The sequence below is a fragment of the Synchiropus splendidus genome, chromosome 19 (genome assembly GCF_027744825.2).
Source record: "Synchiropus splendidus isolate RoL2022-P1 chromosome 19, RoL_Sspl_1.0, whole genome shotgun sequence".
In the NCBI taxonomy this organism is placed as follows: Eukaryota; Metazoa; Chordata; class Actinopteri; order Syngnathiformes; family Callionymidae; genus Synchiropus; species Synchiropus splendidus.
In genome coordinates this window covers 7,883,535-7,910,432 of record NC_071352.1, presented here as the reverse complement: position 1 = coordinate 7,910,432, position 26,898 = coordinate 7,883,535, and the positions used below count along the sequence as shown (strand labels likewise).

General features: G+C 41.4%; 3 protein-coding genes, 1 long non-coding RNA gene and 5 other non-coding genes across 22 annotated transcripts in view; 3 read left to right on the top strand and 6 right to left on the bottom strand.

The window, feature by feature from the left end:
• ttyh2l (tweety homolog 2, like) overlaps window positions 1-18,862 on the top strand; it is a 38,091-nt gene extending 19,229 nt beyond the window's left edge. For 2 of the 5 annotated variants that reach the window (XM_053851894.1, XM_053851892.1), the window contains 11 exons: window positions 1,153-1,373; window positions 4,444-4,539; window positions 7,064-7,136; window positions 11,311-11,380; window positions 11,482-11,537; window positions 13,065-13,157; window positions 13,245-13,337; window positions 16,765-16,907; window positions 17,004-17,189; window positions 17,268-17,346; window positions 17,995-18,862. In XM_053851894.1, the coding sequence (XP_053707869.1) occupies window positions 1,153-1,373; window positions 4,444-4,539; window positions 7,064-7,136; window positions 11,311-11,380; window positions 11,482-11,537; window positions 13,065-13,157; window positions 13,245-13,337; window positions 16,765-16,907; window positions 17,004-17,189; window positions 17,268-17,346; window positions 17,995-18,075 (1,191 nt within the window). In that variant the 3' untranslated portion in view covers window positions 18,076-18,862. Of the gene's footprint in view, window positions 1-1,152; window positions 1,374-4,086; window positions 4,155-4,443; window positions 4,540-7,063; window positions 7,137-11,310; window positions 11,381-11,481; window positions 11,538-13,064; window positions 13,158-13,244; window positions 13,338-16,764; window positions 16,908-17,003; window positions 17,190-17,267; window positions 17,876-17,994 lie in introns of those variants that run through there. The other 3 variants (XM_053851893.1, XR_008413221.1, XM_053851895.1) reach the window with 3 other exon arrangements.
• On the bottom strand, window positions 5,364-5,436 carry trnar-ccg (transfer RNA arginine (anticodon CCG)). Its single transcript has one exon. It is a non-coding gene; the product is annotated as a tRNA-Arg (tRNA).
• On the bottom strand, window positions 6,326-6,398 carry trnar-ccg (transfer RNA arginine (anticodon CCG)). The gene has a single exon. It is a non-coding gene; the product is annotated as a tRNA-Arg (tRNA).
• Window positions 6,496-6,568, bottom strand: trnar-ccg (transfer RNA arginine (anticodon CCG)). Its single transcript has one exon. It is a non-coding gene; the product is annotated as a tRNA-Arg (tRNA).
• On the bottom strand, window positions 7,831-7,903 carry trnar-ccg (transfer RNA arginine (anticodon CCG)). Its single transcript has one exon. It is a non-coding gene; the product is annotated as a tRNA-Arg (tRNA).
• trnar-ccg (transfer RNA arginine (anticodon CCG)) lies at window positions 8,077-8,149 on the bottom strand. The gene has a single exon. It is a non-coding gene; the product is annotated as a tRNA-Arg (tRNA).
• Window positions 18,863-18,929: 67 nt separating the features above from the next.
• Window positions 18,930-23,940, top strand: LOC128751093 (charged multivesicular body protein 6-like). Its single transcript, XM_053851896.1, has 8 exons — window positions 18,930-19,142; window positions 19,457-19,566; window positions 20,300-20,387; window positions 20,758-20,844; window positions 21,754-21,819; window positions 21,906-21,986; window positions 23,633-23,708; window positions 23,774-23,940. The coding sequence occupies exons 1-8, from the start codon at window positions 19,077-19,079 to the stop codon at window positions 23,818-23,820; spliced, it is 621 nt and encodes a 206-aa protein (XP_053707871.1). The 5' UTR covers window positions 18,930-19,076; the 3' UTR covers window positions 23,821-23,940.
• A 174-nt stretch (window positions 23,941-24,114) lies between these two features.
• Window positions 24,115-26,221, bottom strand: LOC128751094 (uncharacterized). The gene is made up of 3 exons (XR_008413222.1): window positions 25,947-26,221; window positions 25,740-25,892; window positions 24,115-24,500 (listed from the first exon to the last, which is right to left on the bottom strand). It is a non-coding gene; the product is annotated as an uncharacterized LOC128751094 (long non-coding RNA).
• The window catches only part of baiap2a (BAR/IMD domain containing adaptor protein 2a), a 63,587-nt gene continuing 61,434 nt past the window's right edge, over window positions 24,746-26,898 (top strand). For 3 of the 10 annotated variants that reach the window (XR_008413220.1, XM_053851884.1, XM_053851882.1), the window contains exon 1: window positions 24,777-25,072. Coding sequence is in view for 7 of the 10 variants with exons in the window: in XM_053851884.1 (XP_053707859.1) it covers window positions 25,001-25,072 (72 nt within the window). In the remaining 3 variants the exon portion in view is untranslated. Of the gene's footprint in view, window positions 25,073-26,898 lie in introns of all 10 variants that reach the window. The other 7 variants (XM_053851885.1, XM_053851887.1, XM_053851889.1 and 4 more) reach the window with 5 other exon arrangements.

Here is a 26,898-nt window from a genome sequence, read left to right as displayed (position 1 = left end):
ATACCTTGCACAAAAATCTAGGATTTTCTGGTTCAATTTATCGATATTTTCTGGTGTTTTGTACACTTGTATTGAAGAGATTTTAAAGGGTATTTACCGATCATTTTCTTACGCTAATATTTCCACATTTCAGTTGGTAGGTCTTCATTCCATGTCCGCAGATTAGACTCTGCAGATTCTGAGGAATGTACGCTTAAAATATTGTAAATGTTCTTTAGATCATTTCTATCCCAGTTATTTTATTCGCATTTCTTCTCGTGAGGTTCGTTGAGGTTTTCTGATTCTTGTGAGGGTAGGTCTTACAAAGCGTTTTAGCTGCAGGAAGTGATGGGTCAATGAGGCTTCATGAAACAGTGTCCTCATTGTCAGAGCTCACTAGGTGTCACTCTTGGTTTAAAAATGAATCTACGTTTCTCTAAAATGGTTGTTCAAATCCAAAGGTTTTAGAGCAGAGAGTGCCATCTAGTTGGCCCTAAAAATGAGGACAGTGTTTCGTGAAGCCTCATCAGCAAGTCACTAGCTACAAGTATCTACAGAAACATTTCTTTAGGATGTTGTATCTCACCGTCAAGTCTGACGTTGTTTTCGTGTGTTTATATGACTTGTTCAACTTTTATTACTCATTTTAAATTCTCTGTCTTTTCACCACAGAAAAAGGTGCCCCAAATTGTAACAAAGTAAGATTGTTATTTAAGCACTTTTGTACACTTGAGGAAACAGTATGTTAGTCGTGTTTCTCAAAATTGGATTAATAGTGTTATCCTGCAGATTTTCGAGGCATTTTATATTAGTGACAAATGTGTGTTCTCTGTGAAGAGAGCAACTGTTTCCTCAGCATTTGTATAGCCGAGTTGTTCCCAGCGCCATTAAAGCCGCGAGAGCGTGGGCGGACACTTTCTCCCATTGTTTTTGCTTCAACTAAAAAGTGCGACGCACTTACTCGACTCCGGCGCGTCTCCTCCCGCTACACTCACTATCAAAGAACGTGATAACCTCTCTCCCTGGAATCGCTGTCAGTGTTTGTTTATCCCGATAAAACACACGACAATGTTTTCTCAAGAAGGCTCTTGAGAGCACTTTCAAGAAAAAGTTCCATGCCCATCTCAAGGTCACGACCTCTCACGACTCTTTCCTAATCTCTGTTTGCGCTAGGCATCGGGCTCCGTCGGACACATGGAAACCGGACTCAAGCGACACCTGGAACGGCTGGATGAGATCTTTGCAGCGAGAGGAGATTACCTGCAAGCCTTGCGCTTCATGCAGCTGATGGTCAACAACGTCTTACGAGAATTGACCGCCCTGCCGGACATCAACAAAGCCAACACTGACTTGGCTTCAATTGCTGACCAAACAGTCTTCGTGGAGTATTACAGGTAGATGGATTTGCCACAGCGCGGTGATTTCTCTTTTGTGTGTGTGCGTGAGCGACGTAAACACGCTGCTCAGGACGGAATGAGGAGCAAACCAGGCCAGACACGCAGCAGATGGGATTTTATTGATCTCCTCTTGGGAACACAGGCTGGAAGAGCTATTTTTCCTGATTGCTAAATAAATGAAAGCTGAAATTGAGCTCATTGCCGTGTGTGTGCTGTTGGAGCCGGAGTGCTTACTGCTCTCACACAATGTTATGCATGGCAGAGTGGCTATTAGACCATGAATGATCTCCTTAGCTGCACACCATTCCTCACACTGAAAGCAATTTTGTTTTGGCTTGCTTTTCACTTTGGGAAAAAAAAAATGTCGTTCTTAAAAGAGAGCTATGAGAAACTATGAAGAGGCCAGAGATGAAATTCATAGGCATGAAAAAAGACTTAACAGATCGACAGCAAAGTGGGTTAGATGGTAAAGATGAAGGAAGAGGAGGTTTTTAAGGTCTTACTGGACTCTTCTCAAACTGCCAACAAACTTGTAATTCTTCCCCTTATTGTTCTTCTATCAGATGTAGGGGAAGTCACCATCATAGTGGATGTTCATAAGGGCAGACAGAATACATTGTCTTTAATACCAGGTGTAGCAAAACATGAAAACATTTTTTAAGTACCGTAAATTCCAGACTATAGAGTACACCGGAATAGCTGGTTATTAGCTGGTCCCACTAAATTTAAGAAAGATGCATGATGCTCCTTAGTCTGCAAAAATCTGTTTAAAAAAAAAAAAAAGTGTATTCATTGTTGTATAAGCCACAGGGTCAGAACGGTAAACAAAAGTAGCGACTTATAGTCTGGAAATTATTCATGAAATGAGTAAGAAATATATACTGTCAAGTCCCACTTTTAAATATTTAATATTTTAAATACTTTGATGATGGTGAACGTGAAAGCAGAGTACGTCCTTCTGAAGCTGAAAATTCCCCTGATGCAGCTAAAGTGTTTTGGGAAAACTCTGCAACCTAAAGCACTCTGGTTGGAGGTGATCCATTTTAGTGAACTTAATTTTTAACAACTACATATATTACAAACTCTTGTAGCCCACATAAAAACAACGTGGTGCTCTGGACATGCCCACTGATGCCTTGTCCTCTTTGTCATTGCAGTCAGCGCATATGCTCCCTCTTTCTATCAACCATGTTTTTATTCCACCCGGCGTTTGACCATTGGCGCTCCGCCACCCCTCGTGTCCTTAGCACAGCAATTCAATTATTTTAGAGATTTCTGAGAGAATCAAATACAGACGGTGCACTTCAAAAGGCCTTCCCGTACGCCGCCCCACTTCTATTACAATTTATAGCTGAGATCCGAGGACACGTGTACAGACATGATCTTGAACTCGGGGTGCTCTTGCTGCTCCCATATTCAATGTGTATGTGAACAGCAGATGGTAAAAATTGAACTTACAAGCGGGTGACAGCCAAGTTTGAGGGGTCAGAGATGGAAGTGGCCTGTGGGGTGATTTTTGCTGTTCATTAATTACTGAAAAAAAAAAAGGATTTGGCGCCTTCAGTTGTTCTCATCTACAATAACCTTTAAAATGTCTCCATGGTGCCGGCCTCCCGTTGCGAGCCTCTTAATAAAACCAGATTGTGACGCCTGGATTAACATTATACAGCATTATATATTTCATCTGTCAAAATGTCATGCATATATTTCCTCATATCATCCTACTTTTCATGCCCCGACAGTGACTCTAAAAACTGATTTTGCGCTACACTTTGTGCAACCTGACACCAATCTCCTGGGCATTGATTGGATTTCACGCGACTGTCTCACAACGAACAGCCGGTGTCTGGACTCTATTGATGAACGGCAGCTATTACCGCGAACCTCGTGTTATTTGATTCAACATGATATCAGACTCCATGTTTGGAGCATGATTCATATTCGCCCTTGGAATTGAGTCTTGTTTACAGCTGTCTGCATAAAACCCGGCTGAGGTGCCGTCAGAGCTTTAAGAAGCACTTTTTTTTTTCGAAAATGTTCCCCTATATCGTACTTGGTTAGATGCTTAATGTGAAAGCAGCTTCAGAATTCAACTTTCCATGTTGTATAGTTGACCTATTCCTTCATTTGAGGGTGCAATTCAAGACTTTATATTAGGGCTGTGAATTGGCAGGTATCTTGCAATATGATACAGAGCCTGATGCAGGAGTGGTGATACAATATATTGCGATACTGTAACTCCTGCAATATAGACTCATAATAATAACCATCATTTAAGGGGGAGAATCAGAAAGAAAAAAATCAGATACTGCATGAAAACACACAACGTATTGTTATGACCTCAGTCCAGTTAGACTTTCAGTTAAATTTCGCACTGGAACAGATCAATGAATCGCACCCTGAATCAACAAAATAACTTGTGTGTTAAATGTATACACTTGTTGTATCTATGTATTGAATATAAAAAAAAATTAAGATCAAATATTGCGATATTCCAGGAAAATATCAATACAATATCTGTTGATAAATCAAACATAATACATCATAGGTAGTTGTAGTTTGTGACAAGCAACATCCCTGCCTATAGTCTCTTTGAAGAATAGAAGAGTGCTGTTATCCCATAGCTGTCAACCTCCTTTTTATTGCATTTTCTCAGTTCTTTGATCCTGAGAGCAGCCTGTTAGGACGCCACTGGATCTCAAACTATTATTCGCTCAGTCTGGCATCTGGACGATCAATATTTTCTGCTGTTGCAAAAGAGATTTACAGCACAATCGGGTCTTGTCAATTTCAGTGTGACTCATGTGTTTCCTTTGTTGATGACACTCGTACTTGAAGTCCAGTCAGTACTGCTCCCTGTGAAGGACATTTTCTAGCTTTAAAATATTAATGCCTATGGATTTATGGTGGTAAATTATTAAGCCCGAAGGCTTGAAATGACCTGGAACAGACGGGCTCTAACTAGGATACAAGAATTCTCACATGCAGAACAAGCTGATCTGGCGTATTTTGATGTGATCTGCTGTTTATGTAGCGCTTTAACACAGGCTGTTGGTGTCTGTCCTAGATGGCTGACCTATCTGCTGGTGCTCATTCTGGATCTGGTCATCTGCCTGGCCTTGTGTTTGGGAATGGCCAAGCAATCCCGATGGCTTCTCGTCTTGTAAGTACCCTTGATTCAGCCTCACATAAGGTCAATAGAGGCGGCCCTGCATTAGCATGCCTCTGTTCTGAGACCATTACTCTGCCTATCCTTCTCCCCACAAGTGGTCGTTCAGCCTCTCCGGCACCTTCCCTCCATTCAATCTATCGACTGAAACAAAGATATCTGCTCCAATTCCGCAGCTCCTGTTTGTCTCCCTCGTTCCGTTGTCTTGTTTTCATCCACATAAAAGTGAAGGCAATCTTGTTTGCGGCCGAGATTGATGTAAAACGGAGTGAATAACCTCTTTGCCGGATACATAAATGGTCAGTCAAGATTAAAACCGCTGTATTTCTCTCCAGCTATGTTTCCTGAACAATTAACGGAATGGGATGTCGGCGAGGTGGAACCATAAATTTTGACGTTGCTACAACTCGCAATTTAAACCAACACTTAGCTTTGGCATGAAAATGCGCAGCCGAGACTTCCGACTCCATTTACCCAATTTAGTGCTGCTGTTGTCGGTGCTAGCAGATGATGGCGCGGATCAGTCATCACGTCCGTCTCTGATGCGGCTCACTAATGTCTATTGATCGCCTGAGCAGGATGAGCCGCCTCCCTCAACTAATTATTAAGTGCTCTCAGGCTTCTTTAGTGCTGCTTTCAAGGAAGACGAAAAAGAACAGACGCCCTTTGCACCCATTATCCTGCCATCAGTCACCAGCAAATTCCACATGTTTGTGCTCACTCCTCGCTGCAACTTCCTCAAGTGTCTCCAGAGTATTTCTGATTGTGACATGCTAAAAAAAAATGCTTGGCTTTAGTTTGAGGACAGCAAGAAAAAGCAACCCAGATGGGACTCGAACCCACAATCCCCAGCTCCGGAGGCTGATACCTTATCCATTAGGCCACTGGGTCAGCTGATAGGGCCTTTGTTACGTATGGGAACAATCTTTTATTAACTGTTGCAAAGCGGATGGAAGGGTGAGGAGGTGGATGTCAACTTAGACTGAGACAGATTCATTGGAAGTACAATTTAAAATCCCCTACCTCTTACCTCTGCTTCATACCTGTTGACATGCATTTAGGTTATTACTTTCACATTTACTATCTTGTGGATACGAAGGGAAATGCCTGACTCCCCCGCTCGATCAGCCAAACATTCTATTGGTGGTTTTTAGAAAAGGGCTTTTCATCTTGAAACAAAAGGCACACAATGGAGCAGAGAAAAGGGGAGCAAGCTATTGAAAGACAGAATGAAACAGAGACACAAGTTTACTTTGGCTTTTAAATAAAAAGACAGCTAATTCATATTTTAATTTACCAGCAGTGCCGCTTCAAATTAAACTCACTCGAACCCACAATCCTCAGCGCCGAAGGCTGATGCCTTAGCCTTTAGGCCACTGGGTCAGATACCAAAGTCCATTTGAGCAGATCTTTTCCAGATATATGATAGATGTCCTCGATGTTCTATGCAGTGTTGAAGAGTGTGTTGGTCGCAGGGCCATTAAATGTATCGCAACTGGAGTACGTAGAATTTCCACCATTGTTATGTCTTCTTCGTGTAGAGCTACATATCGATTAGTGACAGTTACACTGCCCCCATGGTTTCTGGTGGTACTGCGCCGTTTGGTCCGTATCTGTAATTTTTGTGGAAATGTGCAGAAAAAACAGACGAAAAACAAACTCAGAGAACAGATTTAGGGATACTTACGGGTCCAGATCCGTGCGTGACGCTGAGCATAAATGGACCTCAATGAAACGTTCAACATTAATATCACTATTTCTCTTGACACAACAATAATGACGACCCAGATGGGACTTGAACCCACAATCCCCAGCTCCGGAGGCTGATGCCTTATCCATTAGGCCACTGGGCCACATGTGGTTTTACTTGGAAACACAATGGGCAAGGTATGTTTGGAAAAGTCTTGCGTTGTGAAAGATGAGATTTCATTCCTTAAATGACAGCAAAAGCAACCCAGATGGGATTCGAACCCACAATCCCCAGCTCCGGAGGCTGATGCCCTATCCTTTAGGCCACTGGGTCAATAGGTCAGGAGTGAAGGTTATAGTGAGGTGAACTTGTTAGCGTGCTTTTTAAATGCATCACAGTTGACGCTGAAGCTCATTTAAATGTTAATTCCTTCTTGACAATTAACAGCACTGTTGTCACTCCTCAACTCATCTTAAAGCAGTCCGGGGAGGATTCCAACGCATCAACGCCACCAGAGCTGTTCAGTAATCACAAGACTACTTTGGGAAAGACAATTGTTTTTCATCCTGACAATTAAAGCAACCCAGATGGGATCCCTGCAAATCACAGTTAAAACCCAAAGCTCCATCCTGTTCAGAGAACCCTTAGTCACATAACTTGGCTTGACAAATGGCTGAATCCTAAATGTTAATGTTTCCCTGAGCATATGTTTGATAAGACTCAAGAGGATTATGTTTCCAATGTTTGGAGAGAACACAAAACTGTGATGGATTGTTGAGAAACAGCTTCTGATTTCACCTTTTTTAACGCCTATAATTTCTGTTTCAGGATCATGGTATTTGTTCTGCTGTCTCTGACCCTGAGCTGGGCTTCACTGGGAGGGGGCACTGCTACCGCTGTGGTGAGTGGACTTAACAACTGAGGATCACAAGAAGCAACTCCTCTAGTCTCCTGGGTAGACTGGTTTCCTGCTCAGCGGATCATTACTCAGACGTGCTTTAATGTGTCAGGTTGTCGCAGTGATGGGTCGATCCGTTTCCCCGAATGTAAGCATGCATTTTCCATTGTACGGCTCTGCAGATGTGTCTGATTCTTCCTAGAGTCGGCAGTTTGGGTGACGCTTCCCCAAGACGGGTGGTAAATTCAAATCCCTCGGGGATTAACTATCGTGCATAGCGGTATTGTCGGGTAACCAAAAGACTGAATTAATTCATAAGAAAAAACTTTAGAATACCTGAGAAGCAAACTATAGAAGATACCCCACTATACGGGCAACTAAGGTGCTGGTGTTTGATGGTACACACTGGACAAGAACGATTTCAAACAAGATCACCTACAGTAGTTTGCTGAAAAAGCTACCATTTCCCACCATTGCCTTTTAGGACAAGACCAGGGGAGAGGGGAGACCAAACTGCTCCAGAGAGAGAATGAGTTTTGTTCCTCCCAATCTGGAACACACAGCTTAGCCAGTAAAGTGTAGACTGAAAACCTTGATGACTGATCAGGTCGAAGTGACATGGACTACAGTTTCATTCAGCCATTCTCGTGTTCTTTGGCTGATGATGCCAATTTTACCCTAAGAAAGTTCATAATACCGACCCAGATGGGACTCGAACCCACAATCCCCAGCTCCGGAGGCTGATGCCTTATCCATTAGGCCACTGGGTCTACTGTTTAACGCTTATACAACGCAGAAGATCTGCTCCAAAAAAAAAAAAAAAAAGATTTGTTGGGGGGGAAATTGTACTCATGACTGCCAATAATCCATAAAGTTGTTCCTGATGTCATGACAAAGTATTTCTAAAAAGAATGGGCTCATGGCCGTCACTTCATTATAATTACGACCCAGATGGGACTCGAACCCACAATCCCCAGCTCCGGAGGCTGATGCCTTATCCATTAGGCCACTGGGTCACTTGCTCTGAATGGAAGGTAGACCACACAGAAGCATGTGACAGACTACTGGTGCCTTTTCAATAACAGTAACCCAGGGATGGGAAACATTGCTGCATATAATGGGACTGCTGTGAGGGGCCATTGAAACTATGTGCCAGACGTACACAAAACAGGAAGGAAATGGGGCAAAGTAGGTAAGGTGAAGTCCTAAATCAATATTCGACTGAGTAGCAACTGCTCATCCGACAGGGCCCTGTGACTTCAGGAGCACTGCATCATCTCATATCAAAACCAAGTCATGGAACAATGCTGTGGGTCTTGAGAAGATGCCACCCAGTGTTCTGGGATCACTGAGACTTGCTGAGTCAGCAACGTCCTGTTCGACAGACAAAAGTGATTTATACGTGTCGCACATATTGTTGGAAATCTGTACGTAACCATGAACTGAGCACGACGGGTAGTCAGTGTTACTACTTCACAGTTTACCATCAAAATGTGTTCGGGACATCATGTTGTGGTCAGTCATGCAGCTAAGCTGATTATAATTTCATGGCCTCTGAGGTTAACCAACGTTAAGCTCCTCATCTGTAAACAAAGATTCTTATTTTGAGCATGTACACGCAAACCTGCTTCCTCCTCAATCTCCTCACTTCACTTCCACGCCCACACGTGCCCCCCTGTGTTATCAGAACATCCAGGCTTAATGTGTTTAATGGATCTGGTATTCGGGGAGCTGTAACCTCTTGCTTCCAACCTCCTTGCACGTCGCCGGTCCAATATCTCCTCTGACTCCCAGCGCCCCACAGAGAGACCCGGCGTGTGGATTATCTCACTGGATTTGACATCTGGTCCACTGTGAGGCTCATGGAGGAGTCGGAGGGTGCGGGGGTGACAGCTGACAGTAACCTGAAATTAACGGCAAGGGTGTGAAATGTAGACATCTGTGTGGCTGTCGGGGAATTGGGATCTTCTGTGTCGCCAGATTAGCGATATATCTGTCTGTGGTTCATCTGAGCTCATTACAGGGGAACATGGCTGTGCATCAAAACATCAGCCGTGGCCGGCCAGCTTATCCCGACCAGCAGATGTGCGTTGTTGAATGTGTTGTTCAGCTAGCAGGCTAATTTAAGCGGGCTTGTTTCGCTCTGTCGATGGGGTCTCGTTGGCTTCGCCTCCCTCACATCACTCACGCTGACCTCTGCCGTCGAGCAAATTTGGATTGTTCCTTCAAACCATTTTCACCGCTGCAAGGGCTGGGTCCACCTCATGAGCGAGTCTTAGGGAATTTCTGGAAAATTATTGCATTGTTTTATCACATTCAGCGAACATTATCCAGCGCAAAGCCTCCATAACAGAAGCACTTGATCATGAAACCAAGAATAAGCAGAAAAATGTCTGTTACCTCTGGGGGTTTGGAAGCTCCATGGTGGTGGATGATGGTGGTGCCCTAGAAAATGTGTGTAATTTCATCCATATTTAATGAGACTCAGCATAAACAAAATGTCCTTGGTAATGTAATGAGACGCAGCTAAAGGGGAACACTGCTGACGTGTTGTTTTCCTTTTTGTTGTGGAAAACAAATGTTATGTAATTGCTGTTTGTTCAGAAGCATAACAGTGATGTGGAAGTCTGTGGCTGCGCAGGCTAATTATCCATGACTTTAAGGGATTTTTGGACATCTAGTTGATGCAGGAAGAAAAACAGAGATCCGCATTGAAGCTCATCAGGGAGTTTTATTTTACTGGAGATAAACTCTACAGAAGGAACTAAAAGCCTTTTTTTAAATAGAATGTGTTCCTCGGTGGGATAAGTATTTGTTTTAAAAATGGCTTTTATTTATTTCATGAAAATTGAAGTTTTTATTCATTTATTTTTTAACACCAAAGTGTTTTCTTTTTAAATCGTAAAAATAACTTTAATTTTTTTCTGCTACTATGTACAAGAAGGATTTATGAAGACCCATTTTTTCCCCCTTTTGAGTCGATAAAGATTTGTGCAATATTGAAAAAACAAAATGACAAAATGATAATGAACAAGCTATCAAGCATTTTCTTGTGCATTACTTGGCCTGTTTTTTTTTCATTCAGAAAGAAATATTTATTTTTTACAAAAAAGTGCACATTTTAAGACAATGTTTGCATTTTATAATGTAAATACTCTATCCCTTTACATTATAAGGAAAATATGTATTTTTAAACAGGTAATATTTTCAATGCGACAATTTCTGATTTTTTTCAGAAGAAACAGAAGTTCAATTGTTTTCATAAATCGTAACGTAATGATTTACAGTTTTTTTAAGGATAACTTGATAACTTAAAGTGTTCAGGTAAAATCGGTATCAGTAAAATACTTAATTTATTAATTTACTTAATTTTTACAATCATCATGCTCTAATTTTGTTTGGGGTTAAAAAATAAAAAATATATGTTTATTTTGAAAAAGTCTTCGTTCCAATATTTTCAAAAAATTAATGACTAAAATTCATTTTTAAAAATGTCAATTTGTTTTAAAAATAATAGTTTATTTTACATACACATTTTACATTTACTACGCATTACATACATATTACATTTTGTGTGTTTATATTTACTTCATTTTTCTTCAAGTTTGTGTTGTGCTTAAAATATATAAAATATACATATTTTTTATTGTTTCAATTTCACTTTCACTGTTGAAAGTCCCAAAACAGATTGTTATCACTGGAAAAAAAACACAGTAGTTGCAGTGGTAGTTGTTAGCTCCCTGGTGCAGCCACTGTTGTGGGGCCCTATGTGAACTGTAATGATATTTTTATCCTCACCTACCAGTGATTTTTACTCTAAACATTCCCTACAATTTATGCCTTAATAAATCTCACCAGTGGCTGTGTTCAAAACCACATATTTCTTGACCTCCAGGCTTAATTGTTTACTCATTTAACAGCAAAAATTAGGGTCAGAGTTTATGGATTTCCTCCTCGGTCAGTGAAGCACGCTGTGGTTAATAAAGCGTCTAAAAGCTGCAGCTCCTCTGGGTGAACAAAAAGCAGAGACCTGCTCTGAAGCTGTGAAAAGCTTTTCTAAAAATACAGGCAGTGCCACTGAACCATTGTCAATAACTGCCCAGTGAAAATCACTTTTACTCATTTGCTGTACAAGATGTTGCCCCCGAATAAATAGTCTTTTCATGTCTGTCTGCAGGGCACCAGTGACTTCTGTGTTGCGCCAGATAAGTTTATTGTCAACCAAACCAAAGATTTCCTCCCGGCAGGTAATTAATTTTTCCTAAACTGTGCAGATATCAGCTCTGTCCCTGACGTTTTGTACAAACCGCTAATCCCCTCTCTTGCTCTCTCCATTTATCTCTCGCAGATGTTGCACGCTATTATTTATTCTGCAGTCCAAATCTGCCCAATCCCTTCCAACAGGTATTGACAAAACGTCGACCGTCTCACCTCTTTTTTTTTGCACCTGTAATTGTTCAGTGAGAGTTATTGTTGCTGTGTGAGACACCAGTTTGTTTTTAATCTGCATCCCTGTCGTTCTTCACTTGAACGTCTCCTAATCTACTTATCCATCTTAAGGTGTGATTCGATTCATTTTAGGTAATTCATTTCCTGCTTTTCATGCTTAAACGCTGCCAAATCTGAGGACGCAATTGTTGCTCTGTGTTCATGTCAAGGGATGCCGTCTGTGATGCAGAAAATCATCTGTTTTATGAATTTAAAGTCTTTAAAAACCCTCCCAGGTTGTTGAGAAGCCTTTCCAACACTCAGTTCCGATAAGACTCTAATGTTCAAGAGACAAATTACACTCAAAACAAAGCACAAATGTTTTTATTTATACTGTGATATGGTGAAAACAAGTTTCTCATCATGCACTTATGTGTATACTGGTGATGGGGAGATGAGGTTTCATGAAACTGTGTCCTGCTTTTCCAGACCATCAGATGGCGCTGTCATCTGTATAATGTTTGGATTTGAACGACTATCTCAATGAAGCCATCGTTGTTTATAAGTCGATAGTGAGCAGAGTTGACTAGTGTATTCTGATGCATTGCAGTAGAGCGTTCTGTAGTCTGATATAATGTTGTACAATATAAATAACAGTTTTTACATATTGTAAAAAAGAGTGTTGCGGTATAGCACAGTGAAATGTAGAGCAGTGTGCTACAGTGCACAACGATGTGGCGCTTTAAATGAATGGCGTCGCATATGTTGTGCAAATGTCGGACACACATAAAGTCAGGTACATAGGTTGCAGTTTAAACTAGTGGTGGGCAGATGAGATGTCAAGAAACCCTGTTGCGGGGTTGATGAAACAGTGGCCTAAATTTCGGAAGCCACAAGGTGGCGCTCATAAGTCAGAAATGATGTGAGCTTTCATTGAAACAGTTGATAAAATCTAAACAATTTAGGACAGACAGTGCCACCTGGTGGCCTCTGAAAACCAGGACACTGTTTCATGAAACCTCATCTGCCCATCACTAGTTTAAACATTGCTTCATAGTAAAGCAGGAATTTTTCTTTTTTTTTTTTTTTTACCAATGTAGTTAAGTGATTTAAATGACCCAAATGTTATTATTCTTTTTAATATCACACAGCAACATGCTAAATGACACTGCATGTGTTCAGTCGAACGGAAATAATGCTGATCCCCCATGAGTTGAGTTATTTACTGTCATTTTAGGGATTAAAGTGTCGCTGTCAAAATAATCCTGCATCTGATGGCCTAGTTGATAAAATGATTTCCCCCTTGTTTGGGTGCGTGAAGTGGGTGGGGGAGCGGGGGGTGATTGGCGGGTGAGAATGATAATCTGTGTCTATCAGTCTGGAAAGAATCGTCCACACTTAAGCGCATTTGTTGTGTTGACACGATGCTTTTTAAAACAATGCTGCTCTTAATGCGATCCCCTCATTGTTTGTGTGTGTGTGTGGGTGATAATATTTTCACAGTCTCTGACAATCTGCCAGCGTTCCGTCACCACAATGCAGATCCAGATCCAGGGCCTGCTGCAGTTCTCGGTGCCGGTCTTCCCCACCGCCGAGGTAAGTGGCTGCATGACAGACTATTACTGCGGACTGTTGTTCAGCCTTGTATCACTCGCTCCCCCTCTTTCATACCTTGTTATTTAGAGAGAGCTGCTGGGGATACAACGGCTGTTGAACTCCACGGAGTTCAGCCTGCATCAGCTAACAGCCTTGCTCGACTGCCACGGGCTACACAAGGTGAGGTCAGATTCCACTGAGGATACATTTTATTAGCTGCTCTTGGTGGCACTTGTTGCTGAGACCTTCACTGAAGCTTGACTCTCAACTCTTATCATCATAATCTGATCAAGCAGCAGACGTTTTGCGGGGGTTTGAACCTCCCTAAAATAGCTCAGAATCACCCAGATGATGCTTCACTGGCCACTCCGAGCTTTACTTTTCTGCTGACTCAGGTATGCAAAGGATGTTAAACTCAAGTGTGGCGAAGTTAAGAGCAGCCCTCTTTAAAACATAAAAAGGACAGCGAAGTATTTCAACACATGCGAGCCGGCAGTACACCACTGTAATGACTCTTCGATCCACAAAACAAAAGCCCCTGGCTTCTGCCGGGTGCGTGATTCTGAACCGGCTCCTGGCCGCGGCAACAAAGAGGAACTACATCTGCACCTCCTCGTCTTTGATCACTTATCTGTAGCCCGGTTTATCAGGGATCCCCAGCCGTCTTTTCTTGAGTAAAAGTCGAGATGTAATCTTTCCCTCCGGTCCTGGCTTGGTGCAAACCCTTTTTACACTTTTTTTTTTTTTTTTTTTTTTTTTTTTTTTTTTTTTGGAAAACATGTTGTAAACTATTCCTGCCTCTGCTGCACTCTTTTTCTCTCACTCAGCAATTATCACACAAAACTGGAGCAACACAGAAGCAAAATATCAATCTCTTTTTCTTAAAATCTAAAATGTTATTGTTGACATAAATGATTTAATATGTTGGTATTATGTTTGTATTATGTATTGTGACTTTTAAGACTTGTCCAGTTACCTCCATTTTGTTGGTGTCTTTAGCCAAATGTGATACTATTTTTTTTATTTTTTAAATATACTACATATCTCAGTACTGATTTCACTGTAATACTACAAGACTTCATCATTAATAGACTATTTACCTAATAACGTTTCCTAATATATCACCATTTACTGATAATGAAATTGAATTTACATTCATTTAACAATTTTCCATGAGACTCTGTAAGCCCATGTCTCCTCATCTATTGACTTAATAAAACAAGTAAATACATTTATAATAATAATAATAATAATTATTATTATTATTATTATTATTATTATAGTTTACATTTGAAATGTGCCCAGAAAAATCACAGTTTGGTCCATGGACCACATGCTTCCCTCCTACAGCCTTTCTTTGGCCCACAGTGTTAAATTAAAAATTATGTTAAAAAATAAATATAAGAGCAACAAAAAAGGTTTTGTCTCATAATTAAGATTTTTTTTGTCTCAGATTTTTTGTTATATTTTATTTTTTACTTTAATTTTGGAATATTTATCCAGATTTTCTCACATCAGAAGAAATCGTTTTTTGTCATGTATAATTTTGCAAAATTAAATATAAATTATTTCCATTGAATTTATTTTTTTTTTCTCCCTAAATTTTCTTTCCTTGTGATTCACTACTCATTTTTTTCTGCTCATTCTAGTCCATATTTTAAACGTTCCGTCCAATTATATTGTCCCACACATTCTCAATTAAAATGTTCCCCCTTCATGAGCCCCAGGTTGACAGTGATAATTAATGGCCCAAGAATATCGACCGTGGACCCTGCTCATCCTGGAGACGCTCTTCTGTTTCACCTCCTTGTATCTGCGATCAGGAATCCCCCAGATGATTCGACCGATAGCTGCCTTGTCACACTGTTCCTTACTCAGCAAAATATCAGTACGAGTAGTTAATAGTGACGCAAACGCTCCAGCAAACTTCTTCAAAAGGCTGCTTAGCAACAGGAAGCATGTGATCTTGGTTGGAGTGTAGGGGAAGTAAGACAAGAACCGCCAGTCAACTGACAAAAAGAGAAAATAAACTAAAGAAGAACTCTGAGACAAAAGAGCTGCGGCATGTGACGGAATAGAAAAGGCTCTGCTGTAGATAAATTATGGACATGACTCCCGCTCAGCCTGGTTTTAGTGAGATTCCTGATGGAAAACGCTGAGGTTGGATTAAAGCAGGACTCGGTTCAGCTGAAGGAACCTGACTCATGATGTTTTCCGATTGTTTCTACAAGTGTGGTGGTGTCGGAAATTTTTGGATAAGGAACCGCGTCCTGCTCAGAGAGAGTCGTCCTCCGAGCACAGTGACCTCAAGACAAGCTTCATTCTCTTCTCTCCATTCCCATAAAGCCCAATTCATTTTCCGAGGGTCCACATGAGCAATTTTTTTTTTGCTATATTGTCTTTATATCGTGATATAGTTTATCTTTGAAAACTGTATCCTGTATTCAAACATTTATTTGTGACCTGTGGTGGCCAGTAATGTGCGTTTGTTTTATCTGCTGATATTGTTGCCCTCGCCACTTTCAAGTCATTTGTGTTTTTGGTAGTGGACAATAGTGATAGGTAGATGAGGTTTCATGAAACAGTGTAATGATTTTCGGAGGCCACCAGATGCTGCTCTCTGCTGTAAAATGTGTGGATTTGAGCTAGTAATGCAATGAAACCTCACATCATTTCTAAACCAAGAGCGCCATCTAGTGTAGCCTCTGTAAATTCGGACAGTGTTTCATCAGACCTCAATACTGTTTCATGATGCCTCATCTACCCATTGCAATGATAACAGAGTGACAGACATTGACACTATGTAAACAAACAAGGTGTTCGACCAAAGCAGTGTCTCACAAGTCGCGTTAGAAGTCGGTCTATCTGGTGGCATAGGTGGGTCTGAGTCAAAATGGCGGGTAGGTTAGGATGAATAGTAGCCCTTTATGGACGGTAGAAGTATATTGGAAGCAAAAGGATTTGGACTCCAATGTGTCTGGTTCCATCACATCCTCCTAAGCTTCTCTTTTACCTTATAAAATCTGGCTTCTGATTGGCTATTGCACCGCGACTTATCGCTGATATTTTTGTTTTACTAGAGTGTTTAATGCCACACATGATGCCTGAAACACATCGTCTCCCTCGCTCCGTTGTTACACATAGTCGCGCCTCTCCATTGACTGACATGCAAATCCATTTGCATGTAAAGTCAAGAAGTGAAGGCATCTGTTGTGTGGAAACACCAGATGCCTTTGCTCCTAAAACTTCACTCTGTATTGTCAAATAAATAACTTTTGCCTTCACTATAAACACAAATGAACCATACGGTACTGAGATCAGCATGGGCCTCTTCGCTCCAGCTGCTGCCCCCTCGACTCATCCTTGGATAAGAACTAGAAAACATCCTCCATCGTGTTGTTTTGGTTCATCAACAAACATGGAGCTGAAGCCATTCTCTGTGTGGTCTAAAAGTGCCCTCAAAAGTTCTGTAGAAGCCCAGCTTATGACGGAGCAAGTTTTTAATCAAATCCGAATACATTTCCATTTGAAGTTAAGATGTCATTCCCGCTGATTTAATTTCCACTTTCTGTTCTGACTGGCCTCTTCCGGCTCCATTTGTCCGCAGGACTACTTGGATGCCTTAATAGGTGTGTGCTACGACGGGGTGGAAGGGCTCCTCTACCTCTCTTTGTTCTCTCTGCTGGCAGCCAGCGCACTCTCCGCCATGCTGTGTACTATTTTCCGAGTGTGGACACTAATGGGCAGCAGGTCAGCGCCAGACAACCCTTTTCTCATTACGTGCGGCCCACTGTGCAGCCCTGCCAAGCATCAGGCCGCCCGGCTCACTCTCTGTTTTCTGCGCAGGGAGAAGGAGTACGACGACATCGATGAGGAGGATCCCTTCAACCCCCAGGCGCGCCGGCTCTCCTACAACCCCAGAAGGTCGGATATCCACAGTTTCTGTAGCTATTCAAGCAGCATTGGCAGCCAGGCTGGTCTTCAACTGCCCCCGCCGTCTGCCTCTAATGTCTTGCCTGCCCCTGAGTACATGTAAGAAGGGTAGCTTAGGACAAAATACCACCACATCTGTTTTAAATCTCTCAATGCCCTTCTTTCCCTTTGTCAAAGGAATCAGTCGATGCTGTTTGGCGGGAGCCCGCGCTATGAGAACATGCCGCTGATAGGGCGACGATCGCCGCCTCCCTCGGTGCGTTGGACCTACGGGGCCCTTGTGTCCCAAGTGTGATGATTGCATGCACCACATCACTGCATGCAACAGGAACACAGCCTGAGACTGAACAAAAAAACACCAGCTGGTGATGAAAGACTGCCCTCTACTGGACATTCCAGATGGTTTCCGCTAGTGTTCCTGCCAAGTGTAATGATTTTAGTCATGCATCAGTGCGTCAGTGTAGTGATGTCAAGAGCTAAATAATAGATAGTCCTTTTTTTTAAGTGCCTGCCGCTCTTACACTGACAGGCACAGAGTGATATGGTGTGTAAACATGAGGTTTCCTGCTGAATTTGCTTTGAATGCTACAACAATCACAGTGCTTTAACATTAACTCTTGTGTTGTAACTGACCTTTTTGTCTTTGTTTTTATTTATTAACTCAAGACTTTCAAAAACCGTAAGTCGTCTTTCGTTGCCCTTTTTTTTCCGTTCAAGCCCTTTATGTACTCTAATATAATGACCAAGGATGTGCTGTGTGACATACTGTTGGATGATACTAACATGTGAGTATAACGTGCCCTCTGACCCTACGTTTGCTCCTCTAACTCCAAGCATTTCTCTATCTATCTTCTGGATTTTATGAAGTGCTTCATGTGTTTTTTTTTTCTTTTGTCCTCTACAGTATTCACCCAGTATGAAGACTGCCTATCTTTCTATGAGCGAGGCCCAGATCAGGCACTTTGGGACTGACTTCCAGGTGTAGCCGTCGGAACAGAAGCCTGACTCACGCTGCCTTTTCTTCACCCTTTCTCATGGAAGGAGGAGGTTTCAAGACAATAAATATTTTCATACTGCAGCCGGATGAGTGGTGAATTTCTCTGCATGTTGTGGACTATGTAGTAAAACATCAGATGAGCAGGAAATTACAATTATTGTTTTTTTTAACACTGTGTTGAATCTGACATGTGTGAAGCCAGATCTTCTCAACAGTTATCTTGTACAAAACTTCGGATCTTCAAGCTACAGTCATCACTCATGTTTTGTCCATAAAGCGTTTGCTTTGTTCGTGGTGTTATTTACAACTGCGGACCAACCTTTTGTCAGTAGATGCCAAACATGAGCTGTCACTAACCTACCTCAACTCCATCCCGACTAGATTTTGGCTTCTATTTATTCAGTTATCCTTGTCTTCCCACTTCTCAAAGCATCTCAATGTTTTATAGACCAGAGTTGCAGACAATGATGGACTGACAGATCAGACATAAATCTCCATGTTACTTTAAACTTCCTTACGCCGTACCTCATATTTCTCCTCGAGCGTCTCTCCTACATGTTGCCTGAATGACTTCATTGCTTACTGCTACTATAATGTCAAGCATTTCAATAAAAAAAATGGGAAACACTTGTTGAATGTGTCATATATAATGTTATGATGTTAAAACACATTCAGCTTAATTTAATTCATTTTAATTTCCATTCAAATGTTTGCACTTGTTTTTCATCTGTTATTCGAAGAAGTATACACTATTTTGTCAGCATTTCCTTCGCCTTTTTAATAAACGTAATTTCATCCGGAAAGCGCAGTTTGGTCATGGTTTGACCCTCCTTCTTTGCCATACTATCACAACAACAATGTAAACATGGCCGACGTGCGTTAGCATTCTAGCCGGTGTTCGGGCTAAAATATTTTCAAACTGTGTTTGAAGATGTGAGTTTCATGTCTGCTGATGAAGGAAGACGTGGAGGCGGCGGTGTGTGTAGATAATGGGAAACGTATTTGGCAGAAAGACCCAGCCTTCTCGTATAACGGAGCAAGACATCGCCGTTCTGGTGAGCTAACTGCGGCTAACGGGGAGATTACTGCCTGTGGCATAATACACGGATTTCATGATGTGTTTTTCATTTAAATATCTAATTTTAACCCATGTGCTAAATTGTTCTATTCATGTCTTGAACGTGTGTATTATAAATTAATTATAATATCTATATCTGAATGAATTCACTTCTAAATTATGGTATTTTTATGTTTCCTAGCTGTTGATGTTACTCATATTTATTTCAATCGTCAGTGTAGCATGTCCAGAGTGACTTATTCAAACCTGTCACTGCGATTCACTGAATGATATAATTTTCATTTTTCATAGCAATTGAAACAACAGAGAGATAAACTGAAGCAGTACCAGAAGAAGATCAACCTTCAGCTGGAAAAAGAGCGACAGCTGGCAAAGGATTTGCTGAAAAATGGCAAAAAAGAGTAATTATTATGACAATATTCATCTCTGACAACTTGCTAGTGACTTGACTGTTAGTGGGATTTGTTAATAATCACACAAAGACCATGATTTTTACCTTATTGGAGAAAGCAAACATGTCCCCAGTTCCCCTTAAAAATGCAACTGTATATATATATATATATATATATATATATATATATATATATATATATATATATATACATATTTGTAAGCGGTTTGGTTTAAATTTGGTGCTATAGACGGCCCAGAGCTTGACCCCCCACATGATACCGAAACACACTGTTGATGTTGATGGTCCGCCACATTTTCGACTGTGGATAATAAATTTAGTCAGCAAATTTGTCATGCTAACCAAACCTGTCTCATCATTCTATGCTGCATCTTTCTGCTGCCATATGTAATGAAGACATAAAGATCTGGATGTGACTATCGGTCGTTTTCTGAGGCAGGTTGGTGTTGTATGTGGCATCATGAAACATGGCTCTATTTACGCCAGGTTTTGTTGTCAGCCATGTTTCGCTCATAAAGATGTTCACGGACTGCTGTGTGTTATGTATCTGGTTAAGTTTGTACTTCTGCCAAGCTTCTGCTTTTCAGAATATCACAGATATTGCAGATGGTCAAATCCCCAAAGGGATCCGCACGAGACTCACTTCATGATGTTTGTGCAGCGCACACATGCATGAGAGAGTCTTATTGGTGCATTGCTGTTCGATCTGCTTGTCATTGCAGAAAGGCTCTACTGCTGCTGAAGAAGAAGCGCTACCAGGATCAGCTGCTAGACAAGACGGAAAATCAGATTTCAAACCTGGAGCAGATGGTATTACGATTACTGTGTGTGATTCATGACTATTCCAGGGTTTCAGTTGAGAAAAGTTGCTCAGCAAAATCTTAATCCCCCACACATCTTTCTGTAAATAAACACAGTTTGAAGATCAAGAAATTGCAACACTGAATTACTTGTAACCAAATCCATTCATGTTTGATCACATTAATATCTGTTATGAACCATCCCACTTCAACATATGGCCTTATGCTACTTGATAGAAATTGAACTTTATTATTTATTATTCCTATTATTAGCAAAGTAAATGTTTTGATCTGGGTGTTACAAACTTATTTTTTGTGCAGCAATATTTTTTGCGAATCTATTTAAATGTCAATATTTACCACAGAATATCTCTCTGCAGGTTCAAGATATTGAATTCATGCAAGTGGAAATGAAAGTCGTGGAGGGGCTGAAGGTTGGAAACGAGTGTCTGAAGAGAATGCATGAGGTATCGTCTCATTCTTTGAGTCCTTGGAAAGATTTGAATATAGCCTAGAAATATGTGTTTGCTCATGTGATTTTATTGAGTCTATATACAGTATTAGAATAATAACTCAACAGTTATTGTGATTTTATTTTGCTACTGAATTATTTTCCGACATTTATTATTTTTTTAGCATTAATATTATTACTGCTGCAAAGGAGGTTATGCTTTCAAAAGTGTCTTTCCGTCCGTACTCAAAATAGCTTGAGAAGTTATGGATTTGGATCGGATTTTCAGGAAATATGTGGAAGGAAATGAGGAACAAATGATTCATTTTGGGGATCTGGGAATTTTTGTCTGGATTCAGGAATCTTCTTTATTTAACAGTGGGAGATAACTCAGTGGCGCTGCTCCCCCCTGCTGTCCGTTTGAGATAGTTGAGAATATTTAATGCAGAATGTATTTGACAATTTTGATATAAGGTTAAAAAGTCATCTTGTGTGGATGCAAATGAGCGTATAGTCAAAACAAGACGGACAGTGAAACTGTTGCAGTGCATTTTGAGATTTAGCATAGCATTTTTGATGCTGTCCACTTTATCTTATTAGCATTAAAAGTTATTGAATCAGTTTACATTTTGCTGCCGAGTGAATGTGGTTTTCTGATATGTGCTGCTTTTAAGAGCGTCTTCTGCAAAATGATCCTCGCGGGCGCCGCGTGGTTTGTGTTAGCATAGCTGGCTCACATTGTTTGAAGATTAACGGATTAAGAAGTAAAGCCTTGACTACAGCAGCGTGACAGCTGCACATCCTTAGACACAGCGTACACACATCACACTCATCAAATTCTCAGCATCGCCAGGAGACACCAGCTTCTCCTGGCTTCCAAACCTCCTCATTTGTGACGCTGGCTTCCTCTCTGTGTTTGTGACAGATCATGTCCATAGAGGACGTGGAGCGGATCATGGAGGAGACCCAGGACGCCATTGAATACCAAAAGGTTCTCCTCTCATATCGTCTCTGCCACTGTAGTTCATGTCATACACACACACATATCTATATGTATATTTACCTTTTCTGATACAGCAAATAGATGAGCTGCTGGCTGGAGCTCTAACACAGGAGGACGACGACGCTATTCTGGCAGAGCTTCGTGAGATCACTGAGGTGGGTTCCTTCATCAGCCTCACCTCACTGAGGACTTAAACAGCTTGACTAATGCTTTGGGGGGAAATAAAGTGATTACTTTGATGAATTTTAGAGCCCTGAAAATGACCTCCACAAAGTTTCCCAACCATGAATCACCTCCATTATTGCATAATACTTGCCAGTAGTTTAAATATAAAGGCCACCTACTCTAGGACAGTGTTTTTCAAGCTTTTTCTAGCCAGCCTTGGTTCATTGAAAAAATCGTGAGACTCACCACCAAAGAACCTCAGCTAAAGTGCACTTGTCCTATAGAAAAATTTCATTTGTGAAACACTGTAGCTACTGACACTCAGTTGTTACTTTGCCAGGATATTTGCGGAAACAAATTGCAGAAAATGTATTAAAAATGTGTCCAGAAAAGGGCGGGCAATATGGCAAAATATATCATGATTTATTTATTTATTGACTTACTTTAAATAATTGTTTCAATTTTATCACTTCTCTTTTGCATGATTTTATTGTAGTTTTGAGTTTCCAGACAAATCCCTAGCGTTCTTTGCCTGAACTTGCTTCATAAAAACAATGATTCTTTCTCTCTTTTCATTTTGGAGCACATGTATTTTGTTGTGCATTTAGTTTTTCGCCAGCTTTTAAACCACAAAGCAAACTTTTACAGTCCATGAGTATCAATAAAGTTTTGAAGTGAGACGTCACGTTAGCCGTGAGCTCTGTTAGCTCTGCGGTGCAGACAGTCTTTGGCGTCGCGGGTCCAACAAGGATCCATGGTTCTGTGGTGAAGGTGTGTGGTCAAGTTAGAGGCGCATCAGCTGGAAGCTGCGCATGTGAGCACCATCTTCTCTGTAAGTGTGTGGGAAGAGGAGCGGTGCGCACCACAGCAGCGCTGCTTTGACTGACGGACAGATCAGAGCATCAACACACTGGAGCATTAATGTCAACATATCGCCCACCTCTATCTCCGGACAAATGAGGTGAAACTGGATCATTTTGAACAACTATTTTCAATGAAATCTCTTATTTTAGGGTGCTGTGTGGTCTAGCTGAGGGAATTCTTCGGCAGACAAATATGATAACGATAATTCTTTTTTTAAATCTTAATTGTTGCTTATCTGATTATTTCAAATGTTACAAGTAAAGATGGATGAGTTTAAGTGAAGTTAATAAAGGGGACACCATATTTTTAGCATGTTATTTAAGCTCACATAAGCCACCAAAACACACCGGGTTATAACATAATTAAATTCATAAACCCTCAAACACACTGTCTGAAATATAGTAAAGACAATAATATTGTGTTTTTACATTGAATTTGATATTAGATTTTATCATTGAGGTCAGTTCACACACTCAATATTGTAGTGATCTGACTGGATTGTAACTCTGGCCTCCAATCTTGGGCAGTAAATTCACTCACAGCGTGTGTTTTTTAATATATTTTAGTATATTTAATATATTCCTGTTGACATATGGGCTCACTCAACACATCACGTCCAGGTTCTAGTCAGCCACCACTGCTTTTTAACTTGAGTTATGGTGCAGTGTCCTTGATTCATGTTGTTCCACCTTCCTGATTCTGCCTACTTTTGCCAATAACAATATTAGCCATGGATATTTTAAGATGGAAAAATGTCTTTATCTACTTTCAGGGAGAAGATGTATCGCTTCCAGAGGTCCCGTCCGAGCCCGTACCTGAAGTCCCAGAAGTGGCCCAAGCTGCCTCTGGTACCATGAAACATGCCCCCTGTCACGCTTCAAAACATAATCGATGTGTTTCTCTCTGTTTTTAGAAAGAAAAAAGGCCACGAAGAAAGGAAGAGAGATGCTGGCAGCATAGTACTCCTTAGTTTTAGTTACATTATTATTGTCTCCACTAATATGTGTTCACTGACCACAGTATTTATAACGGTTTCTTAATAAATTGAGCAGCGCTTCACAGACGTTTGTTCACTGAGCCTTCTTGTCCACCAGGGGTCGCTCTAGTCTTTTTTTTTTAAACGTTGGAGGCCCACTTAACTGGCAGAAACCAGGGTATGAGTAGTAGTATAGCACAGTAAGTTTGATGTGAATTTAACTCTCAAAGTTTAGCCTTTTTTCTGTTGTATATTTTACAACTTTAGATGGTCCCGCTTTCTTTCTGCCCGTATGAAACAGTCTGTGCATCTACACAAGATCAGAAGTGCATCTTGTGCATGGGAAAGTTTTCTCTCTTTTTGCACAAAAAATTATGACCAACTCCAAATATTGGAATGAAATGGAGGCGAATTTGGACAGAATGTAGAGCACTATTTGAGCGTGTAATGTTGAAGCCAATTTGTGTAAATACATGTCTTTTTGTGTGACCCTGTTTCAATTTCTAATACAATATAGTTGTCTATATTAACATGTAATTACTATGTACTGGGAGAGGTTAAACCTTGGTCGAATTGCCTTGTTTTTTGTGGCTGACTCTCCATATTGTGTGAATCACTGGAGTGTCCCTGGTGCCCCTCGGTAGCTGGGATAGACTCCAGATCCCTGGGAACAAACGAATGTTCAATAAGTAAGAGGCTACATAGGTGAACATAAGACAGTTCGTTTTGCCAATGAAGGAATTCAAGAGATAGAGAAACGTGTGGGCGGCCAGCAAATCTGCTCTTTCAGAAGACTGTTGCGTTCGAGTGCCGTGGGAATCTTCAGCGCTCAGCGTCAAACACAAGCGAAATTGGGCTTTTTGAAGATCCAAACCCGAAACAAACACAACATCGATTGATAGCGTTTATGTCGCCGAGGAGCAGCGTTCGTTTTTAATATTTCTCAGGCGCATATTGTGTGTTTCAAGTTGGCGCGAGCGTGGGAAATCGGAGGTGAGCGCGAACGCCCCAGCGGGCTGTCAGCTGTAGGTTGGCGAGGGAAGGTGTGTTCAGTGTGAGTGGGCTTCCACGGCCGCAGCATCGTCTCCCGCAGACACGCCGCCTCGAGACGAACTCGTCTTTACACTCGGATACACCTTTTGCGGAGAGACAACAAAACCGTTTATGGTCCTGGCCGAAGATTCCACGATGTCTCGCACCGACGAGGTCCACCGCCTGACGGAAAATGTCTACAAGGTAATTCACTAACTAACAAATAAAGTTTCAGTTACGCCACACCCGCGCTGTTTAGCCCTTCTTACCGACTCTAAAATGCATTTGAGTCGAAATATGAGCCATTTTAATGCGCTCCGAGGCATTTTACTGCGTAAGGCACCTGGTTGTTTCATCGATCACCAATCGATTCTACGCCTTAACCTACATATCTCCACATAATAGGTCACTTATTCAACGCACCTTTTGACACGGTGAGGTTGAAAACGTCTCACTTTAACACATGTCCAGACAACTACACTGAAAATACGCTTTAGTATCCAGTTGGTGTATGGGTTCCTATCTTAAACGGAGACGTATTGCATTCCTGGTGTCAGTGTGTGTGTGACGGGCAGGCGAGGTTGGGCTCCTCTGTTGCAACAAGTAAACATTTTCCCCATAGGGATTTCGACACTCAAACCTGTTCTGCCTAAAACAGCCTGGCACAAAACCCCGCAGACAAAGAACTGGGCAAAATTGCACGGCCTAAATGACATGTAGACACACGTGAAATTGCTCAATTGGCCTTATTAAATGGGTTTATCTCGTGCATATCTTCATCTTATTTACTTGACCAATGTTGTGCTGTGTTGTATTCCGACTCAGCAGGCCGAGGAAGTGGAGAATGAGGTGAAAGGAAGTGGCTTATTACCTATAGACATCCATCAGAAAGGAGGTCAGATGAGCAGAGGCTGACAGACGGCTGCCAATTCCAGTGTCAACATGGGACGGCGACATTTATAGCCGTCTGCGTTTAGAGCTGGTCCACATCCTGTGTCAGTCACCAGGCTGGCGAAGTTAACACCTGCCGACGTTCAGTCATTCAACATGCAGTTCGGTGAATTGTCTATATCCTCACCCTCTGCCTCCAGCTGTGACTGACTCAAGTGCAAGTCTGTGTTGTGATAGTGTCCAGTCACAGGCCTGACAGCTCGGATCTCTGATGGTCAGTGGAGTGCACCGTGCGAGTCACGCAGCCAAAACCTGTGTGTGTCTGACACAGTGGAAACGGTTAGAAAGTCCAAAAGAATCTTTAGTCTCTGGAAGGAAGGAAGAACCCGTTGTACATGAGTACATAGTACATGACCTGCTCATTCAAATTGACTTTTCTTTGGAGATATAAAGTTGGTGTGATGATGCAAGACCCCGGGTGCACACGCAGAAAGAGGCAGGCAGGAAACGGTGCACAGTGCAGACGCATCAAAGACACGCATCATTCCCCTCTAAGCTAAGTATCAGGCATTTGTCAAAACTACCCTGTTGATAGTGTCATCAAAGAGGACCTAATGACATCGACGGTCATTGTATCATCAGCCAAATGTGTCATATCAGAATAGAATTTTTCAGCTCATGGATTCCATTATCGGCTAACACGGCTATTAGTTTCTTTATTACGAACTCAAGTTCCATTTTGTCCGCTAGGTTGATGGAATTACACCGACTGAGAAAGACCACCAAAGTCCACCAAAAAACTTTTCAGCCTTCAAGAGAGATATTTATTATTCATTCAGTTACCTCTTAGAAGCAAACTTAATAGCTCAAGGTCCTCCTTTGAGTTCACGAGTCAAATCCATGAGGCACTTCTCATCCTCGGGCTGAATGGAAGAATGTTTTTTTTTTTAACTACCTTTTTTACCAGCGTTTTATTCTCATTTACTCTCCTGACACCTTCAGGCTGCTTGTTGGTCACATGACTCCAGGAGCAGATCAAGCTATTCATGGCCGAGTCTAAATCGCATATGAACCTCTTTTGTTGTGTAATTGTTCTTATCTGGTGTCGAACGCTTGTAGGCGTCTCTGAGGAGAGCAAC

What these genes read in the sequence shown, in the direction of transcription:
- LOC128751093 (XM_053851896.1), top strand. Translation starts at nt 19,077, where the DNA reads ATGGGAAACGTATTTGGCAGAAAGACCCAGCCTTCTCGTATAACGGAG. An exon ending in CTGAAAAATGGCAAAAAAGA is followed by an intron (nt 19,567 to 20,299) that starts GTAATTATTATG and finishes TTGTCATTGCAG; the next exon opens with AAAGGCTCTACTGCTGCTGA. An exon ending in GTCTGAAGAGAATGCATGAG is followed by an intron (nt 20,845 to 21,753) that starts GTATCGTCTCAT and finishes TGTTTGTGACAG; the next exon opens with ATCATGTCCATAGAGGACGT.